General features: G+C 52.6%; 1 protein-coding gene across 2 annotated transcripts in view; it reads right to left on the reverse strand.

The window, feature by feature from the left end:
- SH2B2 (SH2B adaptor protein 2) overlaps positions 1-21957 on the reverse strand; it is a 56086-nt gene that overhangs the window by 4533 nt on the left and 29596 nt on the right. For both annotated transcript variants that reach the window (XM_056819801.1, XM_056819802.1), the window contains exons 3-7: positions 19665-19766; positions 7601-7692; positions 5251-5345; positions 4972-5145; positions 3878-4074 (exon numbers count right to left, since the gene is read on the reverse strand). In XM_056819801.1, the coding sequence (XP_056675779.1) occupies positions 3878-4074; positions 4972-5145; positions 5251-5345; positions 7601-7692; positions 19665-19766 (660 nt within the window). The remainder of the gene's footprint in view (positions 1-3877; positions 4075-4971; positions 5146-5250; positions 5346-7600; positions 7693-19664; positions 19767-21957) is intronic.

Below are 21957 nucleotides of genomic sequence, written 5' to 3' on the forward strand. Positions count from 1 at the left end.
CACAAAGAAAACTCCAACGACCCCCAAACCATTGATGAAGCATGCCTAAAAGAGTCATGGCAGTGGACCACATCTACTGTCCAGGGGCCAAAGCAGCCAAGGACAGAGGGCTCCGAGGCAGAAGTCAAACACTAACGACTGGTCATTGGACCACAGGGACTCAGGAAACACTTTGTAAAAGTATGAAAGGGAGATCTTTGGACTGAGCACCAGGAAGGACCTCAGGGGCCCTCATTTTACAGATGAGGAAACTGAGGCACGGGGAGAGGAAGTGACTTGTCCAGCATGACCCAGACAAAGCAGAGCCACAATCTAAGCCCAGGACCTCTGCCTTAGAATCTGCTCTTTTTTTTTTCTCCATTACATACACCCTGCAGTGAAAGGGGCAGAAATGGGACAGAGGATGGAAAGAATCAAAGTCCTTTAAATCGTCTACAAACAGTCATTTAAGTCTTGGAATTGTGAAGTGTGAATCAAACTTTCTTTGTCTATCAATCAGCAACTTTTAATTTAATCAACCAAAAACTGAAAACACCCCCACTTATCACTGTTAGCCATCAAGAAAGAGAATTCACAAGTCACTTACTTAGAGAGCGCCACCCTTTTAACCAAATCAATCAGAAACTTGTGAATTCTTTGATAAGAGTTGACACCTTCAGAGGGTGAGAAGTGGATCCCACAGACACCGCCTTCCACCCCCATGGCAGTGTGAGGTAATTTAGAAGCTGTGATTGGCCCCTGTGAAAAGGGGAAAGGACAAGAAAGGACTATAGAAGTCCTGAACTTCTTTGGCTGAGGATGGTCGTCTTCTACTGGTGACCTGCCTCTTGGAGGTAACCTGGCTCTTGGACTGTTTCTTGGTGAGTGAGTAGTTGGCTTTCCTTTCCTGGCTTCTGGAGAGAGATTACTCCAGAGAGACTTTCCCTTCAACAGGAGGACCCGTGTGGATGAACAGAATTCTAAATGTGAAAGCCTCATCCAACAATGGCTAACATTGCTTTTGCCCCTAATATGTGCCTGGCACTGAGCTAAGTTCTTCATGATATAATATCTTATTTGATTCTCACAATAATCACATTAATTCCCCCAGGAGGAAGTGAGCCACATCCCTGCTGGCATTCTTCTTTTTTGAACCCTTACCTTCTGTTTTTAGAATTAATACTAAGTATAGGTTCCAAGGCAGAAGAATGGTAAGGACCAGGCAATCAGGGTCATCTAACATTCTAATGAACCACCTCTCCCCCCATCAAGTTTCTGCGAAATGAAAGGATAAGCACAGGTTCTCCAAAGGGAGCTGAGTAAAAAAGCTGGTGAGCCCCAGGACAACAGGATCATCAAGTCATGGAATGGAATGCTCAGTTACTTCACCCCCAAAGTGTCCATGAGAAACATAGGCAAGGCAGTAGGGGGCAGTAAAAGGGGCTCAGGATTTGGAATCAGATAGCAGTACCCACAATGACAAGAAGGACCTAGCAAATGCTACATAAAGCACTTCGAAGGTTCCAAAGCTCTTTACACATTTTCTTATTTGATTTTCACAACTGCCCTGGGAGGAAGGGGCTATGCTCTCTATTTTCCAGGTCTTGCCCCTCCAAATCAACGGTCCTTTCCATTACACTGTAATGGCACAGCTTCTCAAAGAAAGTCTCACGAATACTTTCTTCCAGGAGAGTGGAAAATTGATGGCTATGAAGATCCCCAAACAACATCCCCCAAATGAAATGGACTCTCTTAACAGGATGGCCAGTTACAGACATGGGAGTCATTTCAGTTAGATGTCTGTGCTGTCTATCAAAAGTCCCAATTAATTGCAAATGAGAAAACAGGATAAAAATGAGAAGACAACTTTGCAAGCAGGCATCCATTTACAATAGCCCCAAAGAGACCAACTTAAACAAAATGGTAACTCTGAAAAACAGGAACTGGATAAAGACATTGATTCTGCTCCTTTTTCTTTCTTCCAGAAGCTAAACTTCTGTAAAACAGTCATCACAATGAGGAGGTTAAGAGATCCCAGAAACTGACCACATCTGGTATTCCTACTTTCTATGTGCTATAGAATGTCTGATATTCCTGCTCATTTGAGGGACATGACAGCCAAGGGCAACACTGATTCAGAAATCTAACTTATTTGTTGCAAAACATTGTAGAGGAGAGAAGGTTAGCTTTAGAATCAAGCCTGGCTACAAGACCTTGGGCAAGTCACTTAATTTCTCAATCATTTCTCTAAAATTCTAAACTGCAGAGAAGGAGCTGATAGATTTTGATAGAGAGAAGTATCTCATGAGGAGTTCCCTGCACTAATAACATTTTAAAACTATGTATGTATGTATGTATGTATGTATGTATGTATCTATCCATCCAATGTCTGTCTGCCCATCCATCCATCCATCCATCCATCCATCCATCCATCCATCCATCCATCCATCCTCTTATCTAGCTATCTGCAATATCCTTCACAAAAAGTGAAAAGTTATAGCAGAGGAAACAATCCTATACTATCTTTGGCCCAAGCCCAAGATCATCACAATGACATTTATGGGTGAAACTGGAAAGAAGAGAACAAATAAGAGTCAAGGAAAATCAGAAATCTAGGGTTTCTACAGATTCAACAGTGAATTGAACACTGGATCTTGAGTCAGAAAGATAGATGTTCAAATCCTGACTCCGACACTCTGGGCAAGTCACTTAACCTTTGTCTGCCTCGATTTCCTCAACTGTAAAATGGGCTTAATTACAGGACCTACCATTCAAAGCTATGAGGATGAAACGAGAAAACACTTGTAATGTGCTTAGCAAAGTTCCTGGCACCTAAGCATTTGGGGGTGGAAGGCAGGAGTGCCCGAAGGGTGCTTTGTAACAAGATCAAGGGAAGGAGAATGTAGGTTTGAAAGCAGTTCTTCCTTGCCGCTCCCTGGATTCTAGTCAGCCTTACGGTAAGTTTTCAGATGGGGAAAATGCTCTGAGGATGTGCACCCGCTGCAGATGCTTTGTTTGTGTGGGATTTTCTTTGGCAGACGAGGGGTGGCACAAGGTTTCCATCTCCCTTGGGCCAATAATGGTAAAACGTTTGCATTCTCTGAGCATGCTATTGGCTGGGTGACCCAGAGGGATGGTCCTCTGAAAAAACTTGTCCGTGACCACCCTTCTATGGCCAGACAAGAGGCGAGGAACCTGAGAGCCCCCACTGTTCTGCTCCCAGGCGCCTGCGCGGCTGAGGCAGGGCTCTCGTGAGCCCAGGCTAAAAAGACAAAGTTTGGTCTGAGGCCTGAGAGCTCCTGATGAACCTGAAGTAGAGCCAGTGGGAGTCAAAGGAGACATGGGACCGTGATGTCCTCAGAATTCTCCCCTCTCTCTGGGCCTCTGTTTTCCCCTCTGGAAGATGGGGTGAAGCCTCTCTAGTACCAGGTTCCCCATCTCGGGCAAGTTGTGATCAGAGGAATATTGATGATTCAGAGAGCTGAAAGAGATCCTGAATCCAAGGCCCACATTTTACAGACAAAGAAACTGAGGCACAGAGACCTCCTAGGTTTTGAGCTGGAAGAGACCTTAGAGGTCCTTGAGCCTCACATTCTACAGATGAGGAAACTGAGGCTCGGAGAATGAGTTGCCCAGGGCCACATGACCAGGCAGCATTTGAACTCCAGTGCAGTGCTCTTTCCAACCACTGTGCCCCCAGCTGCCTATGAATACGGACTTAGGAGAGCCCAGGAAGAGGTCCTAGCGGCATGCTCTGGTCAGTGCTGTCCCAAACCTCCTGGTAGGAGAATGCTGGCAGTCAGGGGCCCCCCAGGGTTCCAGGGTGGAGGCTCTTTCCCTCCCCACAGCCTGTCCCCAGGCATCCTCCCCCCTTGCCACCCTGGTCATCCACACTTGCCTTGGCCTTGCCCTGGAAGTTGAAGGTCAGCACGTACTCGCCTGGCCGCGTCTCGCTCTGACGGATGACGAAGAGGCCGTGGCTGCGGGCGCCCCCTGCCAGGACCAGCTGGGCTGCCTTGATCCTGGACAGAGTCCCGTGGAACCAGGGATAATCCGAAAGGACGATCTCCGGATCTGCCTGGCTGCATTCCTCCCCTGGAGAGAGACAGAAAGATGGCGCCATGTGGGACAGCAGGGGGGTCCCCAGGAAGAAGGGACAAGGGAGCCTGGTGGGGCACAGAGACCGAAGGTACCCGTGTGGACAAGGATGTCCTCCTGGGGGAGGGAGACGCTCAGAGGCAGCAGCCTCCTGAGAATCCTGGGAGTGAGGACCAAGGTAGGCCTGGAGGGGTGGGGGTGGGGGGGCAAGTCCTGCCTCTGCTCCAGCCCTGCATCTCTGGGCCCCGAGCAGATGGCGACAGCTCTGCATCCCTCCATCCAGCCAAGGAGACCAGAGGGAAGAAATGGGGGGACTAGTGGGAGAAAAGGCCACATGGGGAGGGCCCTGAAGAGGCCTCCAAGGGCTCTCCTTGGGGAGAGCAGGGAGAGACGTTCTGAAGGGGACAGTCGCCAGGAATCTGGCCACAATAGCCCAGAGAGGCACTGCATACTCGAGGAAAGAGGGCTGGCCTCACGGTCAGGAAGCCCCGAATTCAAGTCCTGCCTCTGCCTCATTCTGGCCATGTGACCCTGGGCGAGTCACTTCACTCTCAAAGGCAGGGGTCCTGAACCGAAAGGCCACGTTCCATGTGTGGCTGGGTGTGAGGGGATTCGGGCACGTGTAGGGGAAAGAGCCTTGTCCTGATCCTCGCCCAGCTCTAACTGAAACGTGGCATCTCCTCCCTCTGGGAACGTTGGCTGCCCAGGCAGCCCGAGGGGTCCAGGCAAGGAGCCTGGCCAAGGGGGAGGCCCTGGCTCCATCAGGAGCGGCCGATGCAGATGAGAACCGAGGACTGGTCTCCCCGCCAAGAGGGGCCCATGGGGGAGGCAACGGAGGTCCCCGTAGGCAGCCACGGGTTAGGAGAGGAGAGGGAAGGAGCACGCACGGGGTACCTGGGTGGCTGCTGCTGGCTGGAGACTCCAACGTCTGGAGGAAGTTCTCGAGAGGGACGTGGGTCAGGTGCTCACCGCCCGCAGAGTCCCTGGCCCTGCCGTGCGGGGCTGTGACCACGGCGGCCATAGATGCCTCGGGGGCCCCGGAGCACCTCTCGGGGGGCCGGGGAGCCTCTGCGGACAGGAAGAGGGGGGTGCTGAGCCGAGGGGGCCACCTTCTGCCCTCCTCCCCGTCCCAGCTCCCAGAGGCCACCTGCGAGGGGCTGCCCTTCCACGTACCATCTGTGAGGAACTCGCAGCTGCAGGAAGACACGCGGCCCGGGAGGCAGCTGCCCTGCGCGCAGGCCGAGAGCTCGATGTCGTCCCCACTGTCTCTGTGGAGCAAAAAGAGTTTGACCCTTCGTGCTGCCGCTGACCCGCCCTTGGCTTTAGTGGAGCCTCGGGGCCGAGTTCCCTCCTCCATACCTTTGCTCCAGCCGTCCCTCTCCATACAGAATCCTATTTAGAACCAGAAGGGTTCTAGGCGAAGTCCTGCATTTTACAGATGAGGAAACTGAGGCCCAGAGAGATTCTAGGAGCTCCGATTTGGTGTTGGAGGCCGTCTGGCCCAAGTTCTCATTCTACCATAAGGAGACCAGTTTCCCTCTGCACGGCTCTCTGGAGCTCAGCTTAGGGCTCACGACTGCCTTGCGGCCAGGGGGGCTGCCCACAGGACACACTGCTCTACCCCCCCCGCCTGGGGGTCAACGCCTGCCTCTACCACTCTCTGCTCACATCCCTGTCAAGTGAGGGGGTGAAATGAGGTGATCTCGGAGGCCATCTCGGAGGCCAGATGGAATTTATGATCCTGTTTTCTCCCTTTAAAACGATTACTTTCTGTCTTAGGATCGCTATCAAGTATCCGCTGAAAAGCAGGAAGGGCTGGGGTGAGGGACTCGCCCAGGGTCACCCAGCTAGGAAGTGTCTGAGACCCAATTTGAACCCAGGATCTCCCGTCTCTGGGCCTGGCGCTCTACCCACTGAGCCATCAGGTTGCCCCAATAGACGGCTAACTGCCTTTTTGCCTCGGGTTTCTCCCTGCTCCACTCCATCTTCCACTCGGCTGCCAGAGGGCCTTTTGTACCCCAAATGCCTGATAAACCCCGGTGGCTCCCTGCGCCCTCCGGAATCCCCAAAGGGGTCCCCAAATCCGTAGTGTGATCAGGAGCTTTAACGGCTTTGAGCTGCGCAGAGATGTCTGGGACCCCTGGAGGAGCCCCCGGCGTGCACCACTCCTTCCTACCTGCCCAGGCGTGTTGCACGTTCCTCTCTGCACATTCTCGATGACTAGCCACGCTGGCCCACTTCTATTCCATGCAGAGGCCCCCCCATCTCCCACCTCTGGGCCTTTGTCCCAGCGTCCCCCATCCTCATGCCTGGCACACTCTCCTTCCTGGCTTGGCCCAGCTCCCTGGCTCCTCTGGGGTCCCCGCGTCTTCGGCGTTTCTTGCGGACGCCCAGTTACTGCCACGGGGGCTCCCCGCTGGAGCAGGAGCTCCCTGAGGGTGGGACCTCGCTCCTCTCCCATCTGCCCCGGCCTTCTAACAGCACCAGAGGATGCCGCACCCACGCCAGGAGCCTCGCTGACTCGACCTGGGCTCCGGGCCAAGCTCTCCTCCTGTTGGAGAGCTCCACGAAATGGCCAGGCGGCTGGAGTGAAGTGACTCACCCAGGGTCATGCAGCTAGGAAGCATTGAAATGAGGTTTAAATGACTCATCCATCCGGGCTGACACAGCAAAATGGCAGAGGGAGGCCTCCACTCGCGTCTTTTGATGCCCAGTGAGAGAGACAGCATGTAGAGAAGAGAATGCTGGACTTGACAACAAGAAGTCCTGGGTTCAATTTCTACCTCAGACGTTTCCTAGTCGTGTGATCCCGAGTAAACCACTTTAAAAACACACCCTGCCTCAGTTTACCCATCTGTCAAGGGAGCTGGAGGAGGGCATGGCAAACTGCTCTAGTATCTTAGCTGTGTGACCCTGGGCAAGTCCCTTCACCCTGCTGGCCTCAGTTTCCCCATCTGTCAAGGGAGCTGGAGGAGGGCATGGCAAACTGCTCTAGTATCTTAGCTGTGTGACCCTGGGCAAGTCCCTTCACCCTGCTGGCCTCAGTTTCCCCATCTGTCAAGGGAGCTGGAGGAGACCTTCAAGGCCTTTTCTGTGGACAAAGGAGGAAACGGAGGCGGAGTCCTCCGGGGCCACTTCCCAGGGACAAGGCTGCGGTGAGCGCGTGGTTCCTCGGCCCGGCCCCGGCAGAGCCAGGCTCCAGAGGCAGAGACGCTCGGCCCCTCTCATCTGACTCATCGTGGGCTGCCTTTGTGACTGGCCCCAAAGGCTTCTGGGATGTGGCAGGCGAGGGAAGGAGAAGGAGGAAGTGGAGGGGGCCGGGGAGCTCCCTTCCCAGCCTTTCGTCAGACCTGGGGGTGGGAGGGAGCGGCCCAGGATGACGGGGTCCCCAACGACACAGGAAGTGTGGCCTGCGCCGAGGCCGGGCCTCGGGAGGGAAAAGAGAAGTGAGAGGGGCCCGCGCGGCCCTGGGGCCAGGCCAGGGACTCGGGGGGAACCTGCCCCTCCTCCCCGCCCCGCTTACCCCGGGTCTGTGCAGTCCTGGATATCGGCCACCCAGGAGTGCTTCTGCAGGGAGTCGATGGTTTCCAGGATGTACTCGGCTCCGTTCTCCACCTAAGCCCAACGGGGAAGAGAGGGTGAGAGGAGAGGACGGCCCGCGGTGCCCATCTCCTGCTCGTGGAGGCGGCTGCCGCGCCAAAGGCCTTCCTAGGATCACCCCGCCTGGTCCTCGCCGTGACCCCGGGAGGGAGGGCCACCTTCGCCCCATCTTATAGATGAGCAGCCGAAGTCTGGCTGACCAAGGAGAGGAGGGGGCTCTGGGGGGAATCACAGGTGTTCCCCTCGGACAAACGTCACCCATGTAATGGTTCTAGTTTTGCTAGCGCGGGAGATGACACCCAAGAGCTTAATCATTAACGTCGGGTGCCGAGCTGTAACTAAGGCAGGGCCATCGAGGCAGTGTCTCAGGGTGTCAAAATTTAGAGGGCGCTAACAGCACGTGTAGTCTTTCTGCTTGGTACTGAATTAGCCAAAACGCAGCTAAAAGATGACATCTTTGGGCATATTCAGGTGAACTCTTCTCCCTCCCCTCCTCACTTTCTGTGGGGGAGGGTCTCCCCGTTTCCTCCAACAGAGTCCAAGGCCACGGTTCATTCTGTTTGGTTTACTTCTGTGGCATCTAATCCAAAGCCTTTTGCCCCGAGTACTGAACTGTATGAGTACTGCTCAGTGGCTGAGCCTGGGAAAGGGAACAGTTTGGGGGGGGCAGGCAGGGAACTCAGAGATCTGCTTGTTCCCCAGCAGCCCTTTATCCACAGAGGAGCAGCCGCAGTGGGGAGCCTTCTCCCATTCAACAGGAAGCCCCATCACCGTGGCAACTCTCGCCTGCCCAGGGACACCCGAGAAACGGCAAAGAAGAGTCAATGGGGAGGCTGGGAAAGGCGGGCAGGCGCCAGCCTCCGAGAAGCTCCCTCCCTCCCTTTGGGGTGGTGCTTTTGCTTTTTCTGAGTCTTTGGAGGGCTGAGCTGCCTTCCTCCTCAATCTTTCTTGGTCCACTCCTAGGGGAGGAGGAGGGCTCAGGAATGGCTAAAGTGTGGCAGGCTCCCACCCTCTGGTGACCTCCCACAGGAACACAGACATAGCAGCAGCACGTAGGGCCCCTCTCTGCCACTCCTGGTCCCCTGCCCCACCTCCCCACCCCCACCCTGCCATTCTCCCCATCACCTCCATCCTGGCAAGCAAGAGAAGAACTTGGGGCTCTCAGAGGTTTTCTCCAGCAGAGCAAGCCAGAAATGGGCACAAAGAGGGAACCCTGGAGAACACTGGCAGTGCCAACTGGGTCAGCCCCTGCTGGGGAGAGGAAGACCTGAAGCCGGTGCCAGCTTGGCCACCCCTTCTCTCCGGGACACTGGGAAAATCTCTTTATCCTCCTGGACCACATTAAAGAGTTCTGAACCTAACCCTGGTCTTCCCGACTCCTGACTCAGTCCACTATCCATTGTCACGCAGCCTCTCGTGGGGGGCGAGCAGCGAGTGTGTCTGGAGCCGGAGCCCCCAGACCCTTCCTCCAGGCCTGTGTTCTCATTCAATGCCCCAAGAGGCCTCTTGGGACAAGAGAGAGAAATTCATCATTTTTTCAAGCCTTCTGACCTCTCTCCTTCCCACCCCAATTGAGAAGGCAGAGAATCCAAACCCCAAGGAGAAACTTTGTACAGTTAAGCAAGGCAAATCCCTGCCCCGGCCAAGGCCCCCCAACACATCAGCACTCGGGATCCCCCCCCCCCGCTCTCTCAGGAAGCAGGGAGCGCGCTCCATCACGGGTCACTCAGGCCATGGCTGGCCACTAGGCCTTTCAGAGTGCTTTGTCTTCCCAGGGCTGGAGTCATGGCAGAAGCTCTTCTCCTGCGGCTGCTTCCCTCACTCTGCATCAGTCCATGCAAGTTTTCCCAGGTTTCTGAAACCATCCCCATGTCATTTCCTACGGCACAGCAGGTCCACCCTATTCATCCACCACCAAAAGCTGCTCCAAAGAATTTGGTACACGGAGGTGCTTTTTCCTCTTTAAAACAACAGCAACAGCAAAAACCTTCTTTCCTGTCTTAGAATTAATCCGATGCAAATTGTGGTATCTGGTGGGGATGGAACACTATTGTGCGAAAAGGAATGATGAACTGGAGGGATTCCACGTGAACTGGAGGGATTCCACGTGAACCGGAAGACCTCCAGGAAGTGATGCAGAGTGAAAGGAGCAGAGCCAGGAGAACATTGTACAAGGGCTGCGGCCCCAGGAGAGAAGCCCAGGTGCCCTCTGCTCACCACTGCTCATGGAAGGGACTTCCAGACTCAATGAAAACCTTTGGAAATTCTATTCTTAGCAGGAAGGTCAAGACACCCTGAGCAAAAGAAAAAGTACAACTGCTCTGTGACGACCCACCGCCAACAGGAAAAGCATCTCGGGACTGGAGATGGACCTCGGTGGACGGCTAATGCCCGAGGCTAAGCATGTGACAGGTTTCAGAAGATTCCCTTTTCGTTGGCTTGTCTCTGCCCCAGGTCACTTCTGTGAGGATCAAACTGGTCCCAGCTAGATGTCCGTCCCTTTTCTTCAGGCCTGCCGTGGCTCCCTCCTCTCTTCCCCTGTGCCCACACTCTGCCCCAGTTCTCTCTGTTCTTGGGGCAGCGAGGGAATGCAGTGGAGAAGGATTTGGCCACGGGTCAGGAAGGCATGAGTTCAAATTGTCCTCGTCCACTTTCTATCTGTGCAATCTTGAAAGACTTATTTACTTTAGTTTTCTCAGCTGAAAATGGGGTTTAAAAATAGCACCTGCCTCCTAGTGCCTGGCATGCGGTAAGTGCCATATAAATGTTACTTATTATTATTATTATTATTATTACAGGAGACAATATATGCTAAGTGCCATATAAATGTGACCTATTATTATTGCAGTGGTGCCTTGATACACGAGTGCCTTAAGTCACGAGCAATTTGAGCAATGAGCGGTCACGATTGGGATTTTTGAGCGGATATTTGAATCATGAGCTTCCGCCACCCTCCTCCCGATAGCTGGCCGAATGTTCGGTTTCACAAGTTACACGAGGCTGTCTCTTTTAGTTCAGTGTTTATCTGGCCGTGTGAGCATCTGTATTGAATCGCTTTGGCTTTCTTCCTTATTTCTGTCTTTGTTTCAGTTTTGGAGAAAATTTCTTAACTTTTAACCACGGGTCCTGATGATGGAGGAATTGAAGGAGGCAGCAGCATATGCAGGTTTTATAGGAAATTAGTGGGGAGGAGCCTGAGGAGGATGAGGTCATCAGTACAAGCAAGATCAAGGAAATGTTGAGGATTTGGGGAAAAACTAAACAGTTTATTGAATAGACACATCCAGAAAAAGTTGCAACAGGTCATGCGTTGGAGCTGTGTGACGACGCTAGTTTCCCACATTACTGAAAGGTTCTGAAAGGGAAGAAACAAACTTCTGTGGAAAGGTTTTTGTTGAAACAGCCTCCAAGTGAAATTGAGGAAAGTGTGGCAAAACAGCCAAAATTCAATGAGGAAAATGATGATAATTAAGTAAAATAAAAAAATAGCAATAAAGTTCCATCTCCTAAGTAATGTGGGAGGTCAATTTTGCATTTAAATGTAGCGTTATGTGTGTAGAGATTAAGCGATGGCAAACGAAATGAAAACCTTCTCCGCCAGCATCTTCGCCTGACCTTGAAGGTAAATAACATTTCATAAGCGAGTTTATTTCTTTACATTCTTTCTCATTGTCTAGAAATGCACTTATTTGTTATTTATAAAGTACCTTTTAGTATTTAAAAGCATATAAAACAAAATTTGTGTGGTTTTGGGGGACTTAAATGGATTAATTGCATTTCCATTCATTTAAATGGGGAAATTCGATTTGACACACGAGCAAATGGAGTCCCGAGCTTGGCCATGGAACGAATTAAACTCATCACATTAAGCAGCATTTACCACAGTGCCTGCCACATTGTGAGTCTATATAAAGGTGACCTGCTATTGTTAGAGGACACAACATTTAAGAAGTATTTAACGCGGCCTCTTTTAGTGCCATAGAAGTGTTAGCTCTGATATTCTTATTCCGAAGTGCTCCGGCATTGCCTCTTTGCTTTATTCATCTCCTCTAACCGGGGCAGTGTGGAGTGCTGCTGCTCACTGGCCCAGAAGAGCTGGGTGAGGGCAGGGGCAGCCTCGACTGGCAAGGAAACGACGGAGCGGATCACTGAGCCCAGGCCCTGGGGCTGGTGAGGAGGGGTGCCCAGGGAACCTGGGGGGGGGGGACTCGCCTTCTGCGCTGTCCAGTCACTAGGCGGTCACTTATTAGATGCCTTGGTGCCTTGACCTGCTGCAACGACTTGACCTTCTGTGCAGAAGTCCGATTTGGGGGAATGGTGGGAGGCCTGGAGAACACGTCTGGCCTTGTAGCCCGCTGGCTCCGTCCTCTGCTTTAATGCCTCTGTTCCCCTATGCCCTGAGCTTCCGCGGTCCTGGCTGCCCAAATGGTCAGCCTCTGCCCTACCTGCTCTGAACCCTGCCGGATCTCGCTCTTGCCTCTTGGTTCAAACACCGACACCCTGGCTGGTTTTTTGGGGCCCTCTGCGGTCTGCCTCCGGGTTTCCAGCCTCCCTTCACACGAGCTCTCTTCGGACAAGCCATGTTCTGGCCAGAATGGACAGCTCAGTGTTTCCAGAAATGGATATTTCATTCTTTACCTCCATGTAAGCAGAAGCCTCTATTTTCCACGTCGGATCCAGAGGGCCTTCCTTCCCCTCCTGCCACTTCTCTTTGCCCGTGCTGCTTTCCTTAGCTCAGTGCTTGGATGGAAGGAGAGCCAACAATTCCCTTCCTTGGGAAGGGATCAGCTCTTACCGTCTGCCCGGCCTCTCTAAGCGCTACCGGCACCTGGCACTGCCATCTGACCTACTTCTGTAACCTAAGGACCTCTGGCAGTCGGGAAGCGCATGGCAAATGCCTTTGCATTCCTTCCTTCCTTCAGGGTCCAGCTCAGGTCACACCTCCTCAGTGAAGCCTTCCTGGATTCCCAGCCCCCTTCTTATAGGGAAGGAGGGTGATAATGGGCAATGGAGAGAAGCTGGAGATACCCAACTCCTATTTTGTTTCTTCCTCTGTCTCCGATAGAGAGTGAAAAGTCTAACAGAAATGCCTGAAATAAGGGAGGAGAGGAGAAGAGGGGGTAGACCTGGCTGCCTTCGACAGACTTAGGTCACCTAATAAGCAAGCGAGGTGAGAGCCTGTCTGCGATCATCACCGCAGAATCACGGCAAACACTGGCACGGGGATGGGCAAACACCGATTTATCTCAGAGGTGTTAGCGGGTGAGTCGCTCAAACTCATAGCCTTGCACAGTCCTACAGTTCTCAAAGTTTGCAGTCTCAGGATCCCAATCACTGAGGAAACCTCCTCCCCCAGAGAACTTTGTTTATGTGGGTTCTACCGGCCAATAGGGGCCCTATTCGAAATTAAAATGTAGGGGCAGCGAGGTGGCAAAGTGGATAGAGAGTCAGGCCTAGAATTGGGAGGTGCCGGGTTCAAATGTGACCTCAGACACTTGCCAGCTGTGTGACCCTGGGCAAGTCACTTAACCCCAATTGCCTAGACTTACCCTTCTGTTTTAGAGTTGTTTCTAAGACAGAAAGTAAGGTTTAAAAAAAAAAAAAGAAATTAAAATGTCTTAGTACTATTAAAAATGGTTTTGTCTTCTTAGACCACATGAAATGGTCACTGAGCCCTCCAAAGGTTCCCAGAATACAGTTTAAGAGCGGTATGGTAGAAAGACTGCTGGATTTGGAGTCAGAGGTCCTGGGTTCAAATTCCAGCTTTGCTTATGTGAAGATTAAATTTAACACTCCCCTGATTATAACAACGAAAATATTTAACTCTCCCCTGATTTTAAAGATTAAATTGTAACCCTTGTCTATTAATCCCCATAAGTGTAAACACAATACTTAAAAGTTAAGTATGAAGATTTGCCCATTTAGATCTAATCACCAAAAGTGCAAATATCCCACTTAATCATGAAGTGGGAGGTCTGTGACCCACGTGTGTGGCAGTGGGTAAATGAATCAGAATTGACTAACTGCCTTCTGGGCAGTCCTAGAACTGGATTCCAACTGTGATTGGTAGACGTAGAATTAGGGCAAGACACAGGAAGTGACACAAGAGAAAATGTCTTTAAAAGGAGCTGTTATTTCCTGTGAGAATTCAATTCTTCATGCTTTCAAGTTGAGGCTGGTAAAGAGGGGCAGAAGGATCTGCTAACTGGACGTGAGACCCTGTTTTTCCTGGTGAAGCTGATAAAGAATCTGCCAACTGGACTGGCACATGGTGAGTGAAAGGCTGACTCTTAAGAGACCAGCCTCAGGAAAGACCTCCTCTTGAGAGAGGCTTCCTGGGTCCTTGGCTTTGCTGGGGCCAGCTGAAACTAATTCTCCTTGCCTGGAGGAGCCAGGAGTAAATTACTTAGTGCTCAGCCTAGATATCTTACCTTATCCTTTCTCTGATTTCTTGCTTCACTCTTTCTACGTTTTGTAAATAAATTGTAAAATGAATTCTCTTTGGAATTAATTAAATTCCTGGCAACCACACTCTTAAAATATAAAATCCAGCCCTTTTAAAATTAAACCCCTTTCCACCCTTATATTTACTACTACCTATGAGACCCTTAGGCAGGTCTTCTTTCTGAGCCTCAGTTCCCTTCCCTCTGTAAAATAAGATAGTTGGCCTAGATGACCTGTGAGGGTCTTTTCTTTTCCTTTTGTAATTTTTATTTTATTCCAATAACAAATTTCCACATGAGTTTTCCAAAGTTACATGATTCATGGTGTCTTCCTTCCCTCTTCCCTTTCCTCTCCTGGAGTTGACAAGCAGGTCCACTGGGTTTTATATGTATTATCACTCAGACCCTATTTCCAAATTATTCATTTTATAAGAGAATAATCTTACACAACCAAAATCCCAAATCGTATACCCCAATAACAAATGATAAGTCATTTGTTTCCATGTGCATTTCTACTCCCACGGTTCTTTCTCTGAAGGTGAAGAACATTCCTTTCCACAAGTCCCCTCACAGGTCTTTTCAACTCTGAATCTATGATCCTATGACTTTGAGGCAGACATAGATATTTTTAAATCCTTCCCTTCTGTCCTAGTATCAGCTCTAAGACAGAAGGGCAAAGCCTAGCAAACAGGGTTAAGTGACTTGCCCAGGGTCATATAGCTAGGAAGTGTCTGAGACCAGAAAATGGATTATTGAAGGGACCTTCACGAACACCCAGAAATGAGAATGGTTTTTCACTAAGCCCAAGTTATGGCAGCCTGACATGACTGCTTCTTAGCCACTGATATGGATAGAAAGCTCATCCCCTTGGATGCTGACACAAAGCTGAGAGGCACAGACATGCTGGATGAGTTACTCAGGATCCAGAAAGGTCTTCAGCTAGGCCACTGATGCCTAAAAAAAGACAGTCCCAAACTTGGCTTCCAAAACTCCACTGCAGAAATAAGAGAGTAGGGAGTGGTGGTGAGACGTAATCCCCCAAAGGTTAAAAGCTAGGGATGGGGGGCCCTCTTTAGTAGCACCTGCTCAACGAGCATAGTACTGGGTGCCACGATGGCCAAAAAGAAAAGCTCATTTGATTTGAGGCTCCAATAGGTCCAAGTCAAAGGGGGCCCCATTGTTCTCTAGGCATCCTCTTATCTCCTCCATCTCTTCCTGTATCCAGGCCTGGGCCCTACATCTTAAGAAGGCTATTGACATACTGAAAGCTGTCCAGAGGAGGGTAACATAACCAAGATGTGGAGGGACTAAAAGCCTCCCATTTCAAGGCTCAGCTGAAGGAAATGGAGGTGTCTGGTCTGGAGAATAGAGAGGCCAAAACCCAATCACCGTCTTCCAAAATCTGAAAGGTGGCTGGCCAACCCGTTGAGGTCCAACTTGTTTAGTTTGTTTCCAAAGGGCAGAAGGAGTGACCATGGGGAGAAGTTACAGGGAGGCACATATCAGTTCAACAAGAAGCAGAACTCTCTACCAATGAGTATCCCCAGGACAGAATGAGATGCCACTGTGAGTAGCAGAGGAGTAGTGAGCTCTCTATCTCTGGGTGTCTTCAGGAAGAGGCTGGAAGATCAGTTGAAAATGGGATTCAAGATCTAGCTATGGGTCGGGCTGAGGTCATAACATTTGAGATTTCTTCTCATTTTAGGATTCTATGACTTTAGGCTTCTATGTTAGCCACCATTTTATGGGCCCCTAGGAAAGGGGGGAGACTAGAGGTGACCATTCTGGGGTCCTTAGCTATCCACAGGTACGCATTCAGCGGCTCCTTGAGCTACGTGGAAAAGCCAAAGTGTCTCAAAGGAAGCAGACGAGGAGTGCAGAATGGATGATCACTTGTCTGGATGGGAGTGAGTGATGGAAGCAGGGGACGGTCATCCCGGGTGAAAGGCCCTGGCACAGAGACTCAAGGGGGATCCTTCCTCTTCCATGAATCCTTGGAGGAGGCACACGGGTATTTCCTTCGCCCTCCATCCCTACCGAGAGGGAAGGAGCTAGAGCAGGGAGACCGAGAGGAGGCACTCAGAGGTCATCCTTCTCCAAGGAGGCTGGACCAGGGAAGGGAGTGTGATGGAAGAGATCCTGAAAGGGGGAGGCGGTGGATTCATCATCAAGAGGCACCCTCCCGCCACAAGGCCCGAGGCAGACGCTATTTCCCCTTTGCCACTGAGAGGACTTTCACTCTGAGAGGCCCTTTCTGGGGCATTCTGGGAAGAGCCAAGTACTGATGCTTGGACCAGATGGGACCTGACTTCCTCTTCAAGGTAACAGATGTTGCAGGGTGGGTTAGTCTGGAGGAATCACAGAGTGAGGGTGGATGTGGACCCTAGGAACCATCTGGTCCAGCCCCTTCTTCTCACAAGGAGGAAACAGAGGCTTTTGTTGTTCAGTTGTTTCAGGTGTACCCAACTCTGCATCATCCCATTTGGGTTTTGGGGGGGGCAAAGAAAGCAGCGTGTTTGCCATTGACTTCTCTAGCTCATTTCACAGATGGAGAAGCTGAGGCAAACAGGATTCAGTGACTTGCCCAGGGTCTGAGGCCAGATATGGGGGGGGGGAGAGAGAGAGAGAGAGAGAGAGAGGGAGGGAGAGAGAGAGAGAGAGAGAGAGAGAGAGAGACTGAGAGAGAGAGAGAGAAGGAGAGAGAGAGAGAGAGGGAGAGGGAGAGAGAGAGAAGGAGAGAGAGAGAGAGAGAGGGAGAGGGAGAGAGAGAGAGAGGGAGAGAGAGAGAAAGGGGGGGAGAGAGACAGATGGGGGGGACAGACAGACAGAGAGAGGGAGGGAAGAAGGGAGAGACAGAGAGGGAGAGACAGAGAGGGAGAGATAGAGAGAGGGAGAGGGAGAGAGAGAGAGAGAGGGAGGGAGGGAGGGAGGGAGAGAGAGAGAGAAAGAGAGAGAGAAGGAGAGAGAGAGAGAAGGAGAGAGAGAAGGAGAGAGAGAGAGAGAGAGAGAGAGAGAGGGAGGGAGGGAAGAAGGGAGAGATAGAGAGATAGACAGACAGACAGACAGGCAGACAGAGGGAGAGACAGAGATAACGAGAGGTTTTTTCATTTTTGGGAGGTCACTTTTGTGGTCTCCAAAAGCCAGACTGGTACAAGCAGGAAACCAGAGAGACCCTCGAGAGCCTGGAGGGAAGGAGGGCTGGCCACTAAGGCCGCAGTGCTTATTTCACAGAGGATGATGGCCTTGGAAGAGACCTCAGAAATGAGCTTTTCTCTCTTTCTCTGCTTTCTGTCTTCTCTCTGCATACACCCACACACATCTAGGCATACATAAATATGTCAGTGTATCCACACACACAGAAACCAAGTCAAGATGGAGCAGAAGTAGAACTCGAACCCAGGCCTCCCTGTCCCCCAGGCCCGGTCCATTCCCATCTGAGCAGGCCTCGCTCAGCGGAGTGAGCCAGAGAAGCCCTTCCCCACCTTCTGCTTTCGCCCCCCCCCCCCCCGGGGCATTTTCTCATGCGTTTCCAGATCTGGTCCTCCCCTCTCCCAGAAGGCACAGGGATGGCGATCTCTGGGGCCGAGAACAGCCTGCCCACCACGTGCCATTTCTGCGGAAGGCCTCTCAGATAGGGCTCAGATGCGGTTGTCCCCGAGGCAGCCCTGAACCCAGGGAGGCCCTGTGATGCGCCCCTGGATCCCGCGGCCACCGAGGGTCCTCGATGCCCCCTCCCCCCACCTCGGCAGCAGCACCCTGTCGGCCCCCCCACCCACCCCCCGCCCCGTCGCCATCCTGGACGGGGGTCTCAGCACCTCTCGGACTGCGGCCCCCCAGCGGCCCGTCGGCTCTTCCCTCTCCCGCCCACCCTCTGCAGGGCCCCCAAGAGTCACCTTCCTGAAGGGCGGCCTGGCCCGCCTCCCAACGGCCTTGAACACAGGGGGTGCCTGTGAGTGCACCTCGTCCCCCGCACAGCCTCGCCTGTCCAGCTATGACTATTTGACTATACCCAACGTTCCATCTCCTCCCTCCGGATCTTTGCTGCATGCCTAGAATGCCTTCCCTTCTCATCTGCACTGGTTACAATCCTTGGGTTCTAAGGATACCTGTAAAACCCAGTGGAACTGCTTGTTGGCTGGGGGAGGGGGGAGACCATGAATCATGTCATCCCAGAAAAATATTCTAAATTACTTAATTAAATAAAAAATGAAAAGAGAATCCTTGGGCTCTTTCAAAGTCCGCCCGAGCTCCCCCTCCCGCCTCTCCCAGGCCTTTCTGGGTCCTCTAAGAGCTTGGGTCAACGGGATGAGCCACCAGGATTGCAGAGACGCCGAGAAGCAGCGCCGCACAGAGAGGGCCGCGCTGGGGGTCTTTGGTTGACGGGCAGAGTCCTTCCAAGGGATCTTCGTCCTCCCTCTGGGGGGGGGGAGGGGAAGGCTTGTTGATCGAAAACACATTAACAACGCAAACCAGAAAACATCCGGGCAACACTTGGCTTCTGGCTTACGTACTCACGTATATCCGTGGTGTTTGGAACACGAGCTCTCTAGGACAGGCCGCCCGTGTCTCTGGATCTCCGGAGCCTGGCCCAGGGGCGGGCACACCGTGGGGGCTCAATGACGGAGCCTTCGTTCAGTGAGTGAACAATTGCCCCAAAGGCCTGGCTCTGCTTTTCCTCTGTATCGTTGGTCACTAATAAAGAGCCTGACCTGTCTCCCTCTCCCCTCCTTTCCTTCCCCTCTCCCTTCTTTTCCTTTTCTTTCCTTCTCCTCCTTCCTCCCTCCCTCCCTCCCTCCCTTCCTTCCTCCCTCCCTCCCTTCCCTCCTTCTTTCCTTCCTCCCTCCCTTCCCTCCTTCCTTCCTTCCTTCCTTCCTCCCTCCCTTCCCTCCTTCCCTCCTTCCCTCCTTCCTTCCTTCCTTCCTTCCTTCCTTCCTTCCTTCCTTCCTTCCTTCCTTCCTTCCTTCCTTCTTTCCTTCCTTCCTTCCTTCCTTCCTTCCTTCCTTCCTTCCTTCCTTCCTTCCTTCCTCCCTCCCTTCCCTCCTTCCCTCCTTCCTTCCTTCCTTCCTTCCTTCCTTCTTTCCTGATGGTAAAGTTGAAAAAGCGCTCATTTGGAGTCAGAGGCCCTGGATTCAAATCCTGCCTCTGCCACTGTGTCCCCCTCTGGGCCTCCGTCTCCTCCTCTAGTGGGCTGGCCTAGATGGCCTCTCAGGCCCTCCCAGCTCTACAGCTCCTCTCCTGAAGGCCCTGCTGTATTTGAGGTGGGATCCCGTCAGGGGGATACAGACAAAAACAAAGCCGTCCCTGCCCTGGCCTCGGGGAGCTTGCCGGGAAGGAGGAGGAGGAATGCCCAGGCCTGGGGCTGCCCCAGCCCGGCACCTGCACCCTAGAACAGCCAATGTCTGCTCGGGAGGGAGCGCGAGGCCTTTAGAAACCATTCCGGACAGTGAGATTCCCCGGAGGGCCCCGGAAGTGTGGGCCGTGCCAGGAGCCCGTCCCTCGGACCCTCCCCTCCTGGAGGCCAGACCGGCCCCCCGCAGGCCTCACCTTGAGCACGAAAGTGTTGTCTTTGTCGGGCATCTCCAGGGGCATGGTGGTCCGGACCTCGATGATGGCGGACAGGGGGATGCTCACCTTGGGCTTGGAGGCCTGAGAGAGGAGGCAGGGAGTCAGGGAGGCCGGCAGCTGCCGGGTAAAGGCCCGGGGCCCGGCCTCTGCCGCCCCACCCGCTCTCCATTCCCGCGGGGCTTCGGCCCATCCAGGGTCGGCCTCCCTTCTCCCGCCCTCCATTGCTGTTTGGGGGCGGCCGGGCTTGGAGAGGGGGAGTCCGGGGTTCCCCTCTGACCTCAGAGCCTCCCTAGTGGGGTGACCCTGGACAAGTCCCTTCGCCCCCGCTGCCCAGCCCTGGACCGGACACCCAGGCTGGATTCTCAGCCGGAAGGGAAGGGTCAAAGCCTGGCTGCGATCAGACTCCCAAACCGCACAGGTCAGGCCCGGCGCCGCAGTCCCAACAGAAAGACTGGGCAGGGGGAGCCCGGAACACTCCTGATTTCCCCGGAGCTCGGCAGTCTTAATTACAGGACGGCCCCATCGGAAGGCGGCAGAGTTAATGTCTTTTGTTCTCCTCCACAGCCCCATCTGCCTCTGGGGTCCTGCCTGGCTCCTTCAAACGCACGTGCAGGTTCCGGGGTACACCCGAGCCCCTCTGCCCTACCAACGGGCACCCCCTGGGCATCCTGGCCGGAAACCCCAAGAGGGAGGGCGCCCTCTTTCCCAAAGGCTCAGGCCTCAAGAGAAGGAGGGGCCTGGGGCGACGCAGGCAAGGTTGAGCCCCTTTTCTACCCCAAACTCCTCGCTTTACAGGCACAAAGCTTCAACAACCTGACTGAGGTTACCTAGGTAGGAGGCCCTGGAGGTGAGATTTGAACCCAGGACGTTTCTCTGGATGGGAAATCCCCACCGAGGGAGAGTGTTGGTCTCAAGGACCTCCAGCATTTGCCCAAGTGAAGGTCTCCTCTACAGGGGGGAACAACTGCTCATTTGGTTCCAGATCTAATTTTTTTTCCAACCCTCACCTTCTATCAATACCGAGGCAGAAGAGTGGCAAGGGCTTGGCAAGGGCTAGGCAAGGGAGTTAAGTGACTTGCCCAGGGTCACACAGCTAGGATGTGTCTGAGGTCACACTTGAATCTGGGACCTCCCATCTCCAGGTCTGGCTCTCCATTCACTGAGCCTCCTACATGTCCCTCACCCCAGATCTAATTTTTAAAAAAGAGAGAAACCCTTCTTCTCCAGTGACAAAGGTGACTGCCTCTTTGTCCCTAGTCAGCTGCCTCCCTGGATCCAACCCAGTGTCTAGAAAGGGAGATGAGGAGAGAGAAAAGGAGAGAGAGAGGGAAGGCTCTATGGTCCCCTTTTGTGGCTGGGTTCGACAGAGGGTTTGACTCGGTTCTTTGGGTCACCGGGTGGAGGGATTTCCTTTGGGGAGACCGCTTTAGGAAGGTTCATTTGCTCAGGGATTTGTCTTGTGGAGCTAGAGAAGACAGGGAGGAACCAGCTGTGCTTCTGAGGGACAAAGAATAACCCCCAAAGTGAAGATTCTTGACCACTTGCTCATCCCCCTCATCTCTACCATTAAATGAAACAATATTTGTAAAAAGTGCTTAGCGCTGAGCCTGGCACACAGTAGGTACAATATAAATGCTCCCTCCTCTATCAGAAATTCCACCAGTGCAAAAGGACTCTTCTACAAATATCACCTCTTTGGGAAAGGGAGAACCCACATGCAAGGCTAATACCTGGTTCTACTAGGAAAGGGGCAGAGAAGGAATCTGAATAACACAGTCCAGTGGGACAAGCACTATCTATCTGGCATTGGAGGACTCGGGTTAAGGTCCTGCCTTAGCTAACTTACTCTCTAGGAGACCTTGGGCAAGTCACTTAAACCTTCAAGGTCTCTCTAAGATGAGGGAGTCGGTTTAGATGGACATGGATGACCTTGAACAACTCATTTAAACCTTCAAGGTCTCTGTTTCCTTCTGAATAAAGTGAGAGGCTGGTCCCTAGCTGGGTCTCAGCTTTAGAGTTGGGATCTGATGACAGACAGCAGGAGCAGCAGCCGCCTTCCCTCTACAAAGGAACACCGTGATTTTGCAACGAGAAGATCACATCTTACAAGATAACACCAATGCTCTCTCTCCCAAGGTAGTCACCACAAAGGGATACATACGTATTTCCTCAGCCACCATTGCTCGGATACTGGTGTACTTCTCTCTGGGAATTTTGTTCAGAGTTCAAGGCATGCCTACACTATACGGACACCTCTTATGCCTAGAGCATC

Source organism: Monodelphis domestica, chromosome 2, assembly GCF_027887165.1.
Source record: "Monodelphis domestica isolate mMonDom1 chromosome 2, mMonDom1.pri, whole genome shotgun sequence".
In the NCBI taxonomy this organism is placed as follows: Eukaryota; Metazoa; Chordata; class Mammalia; order Didelphimorphia; family Didelphidae; genus Monodelphis; species Monodelphis domestica.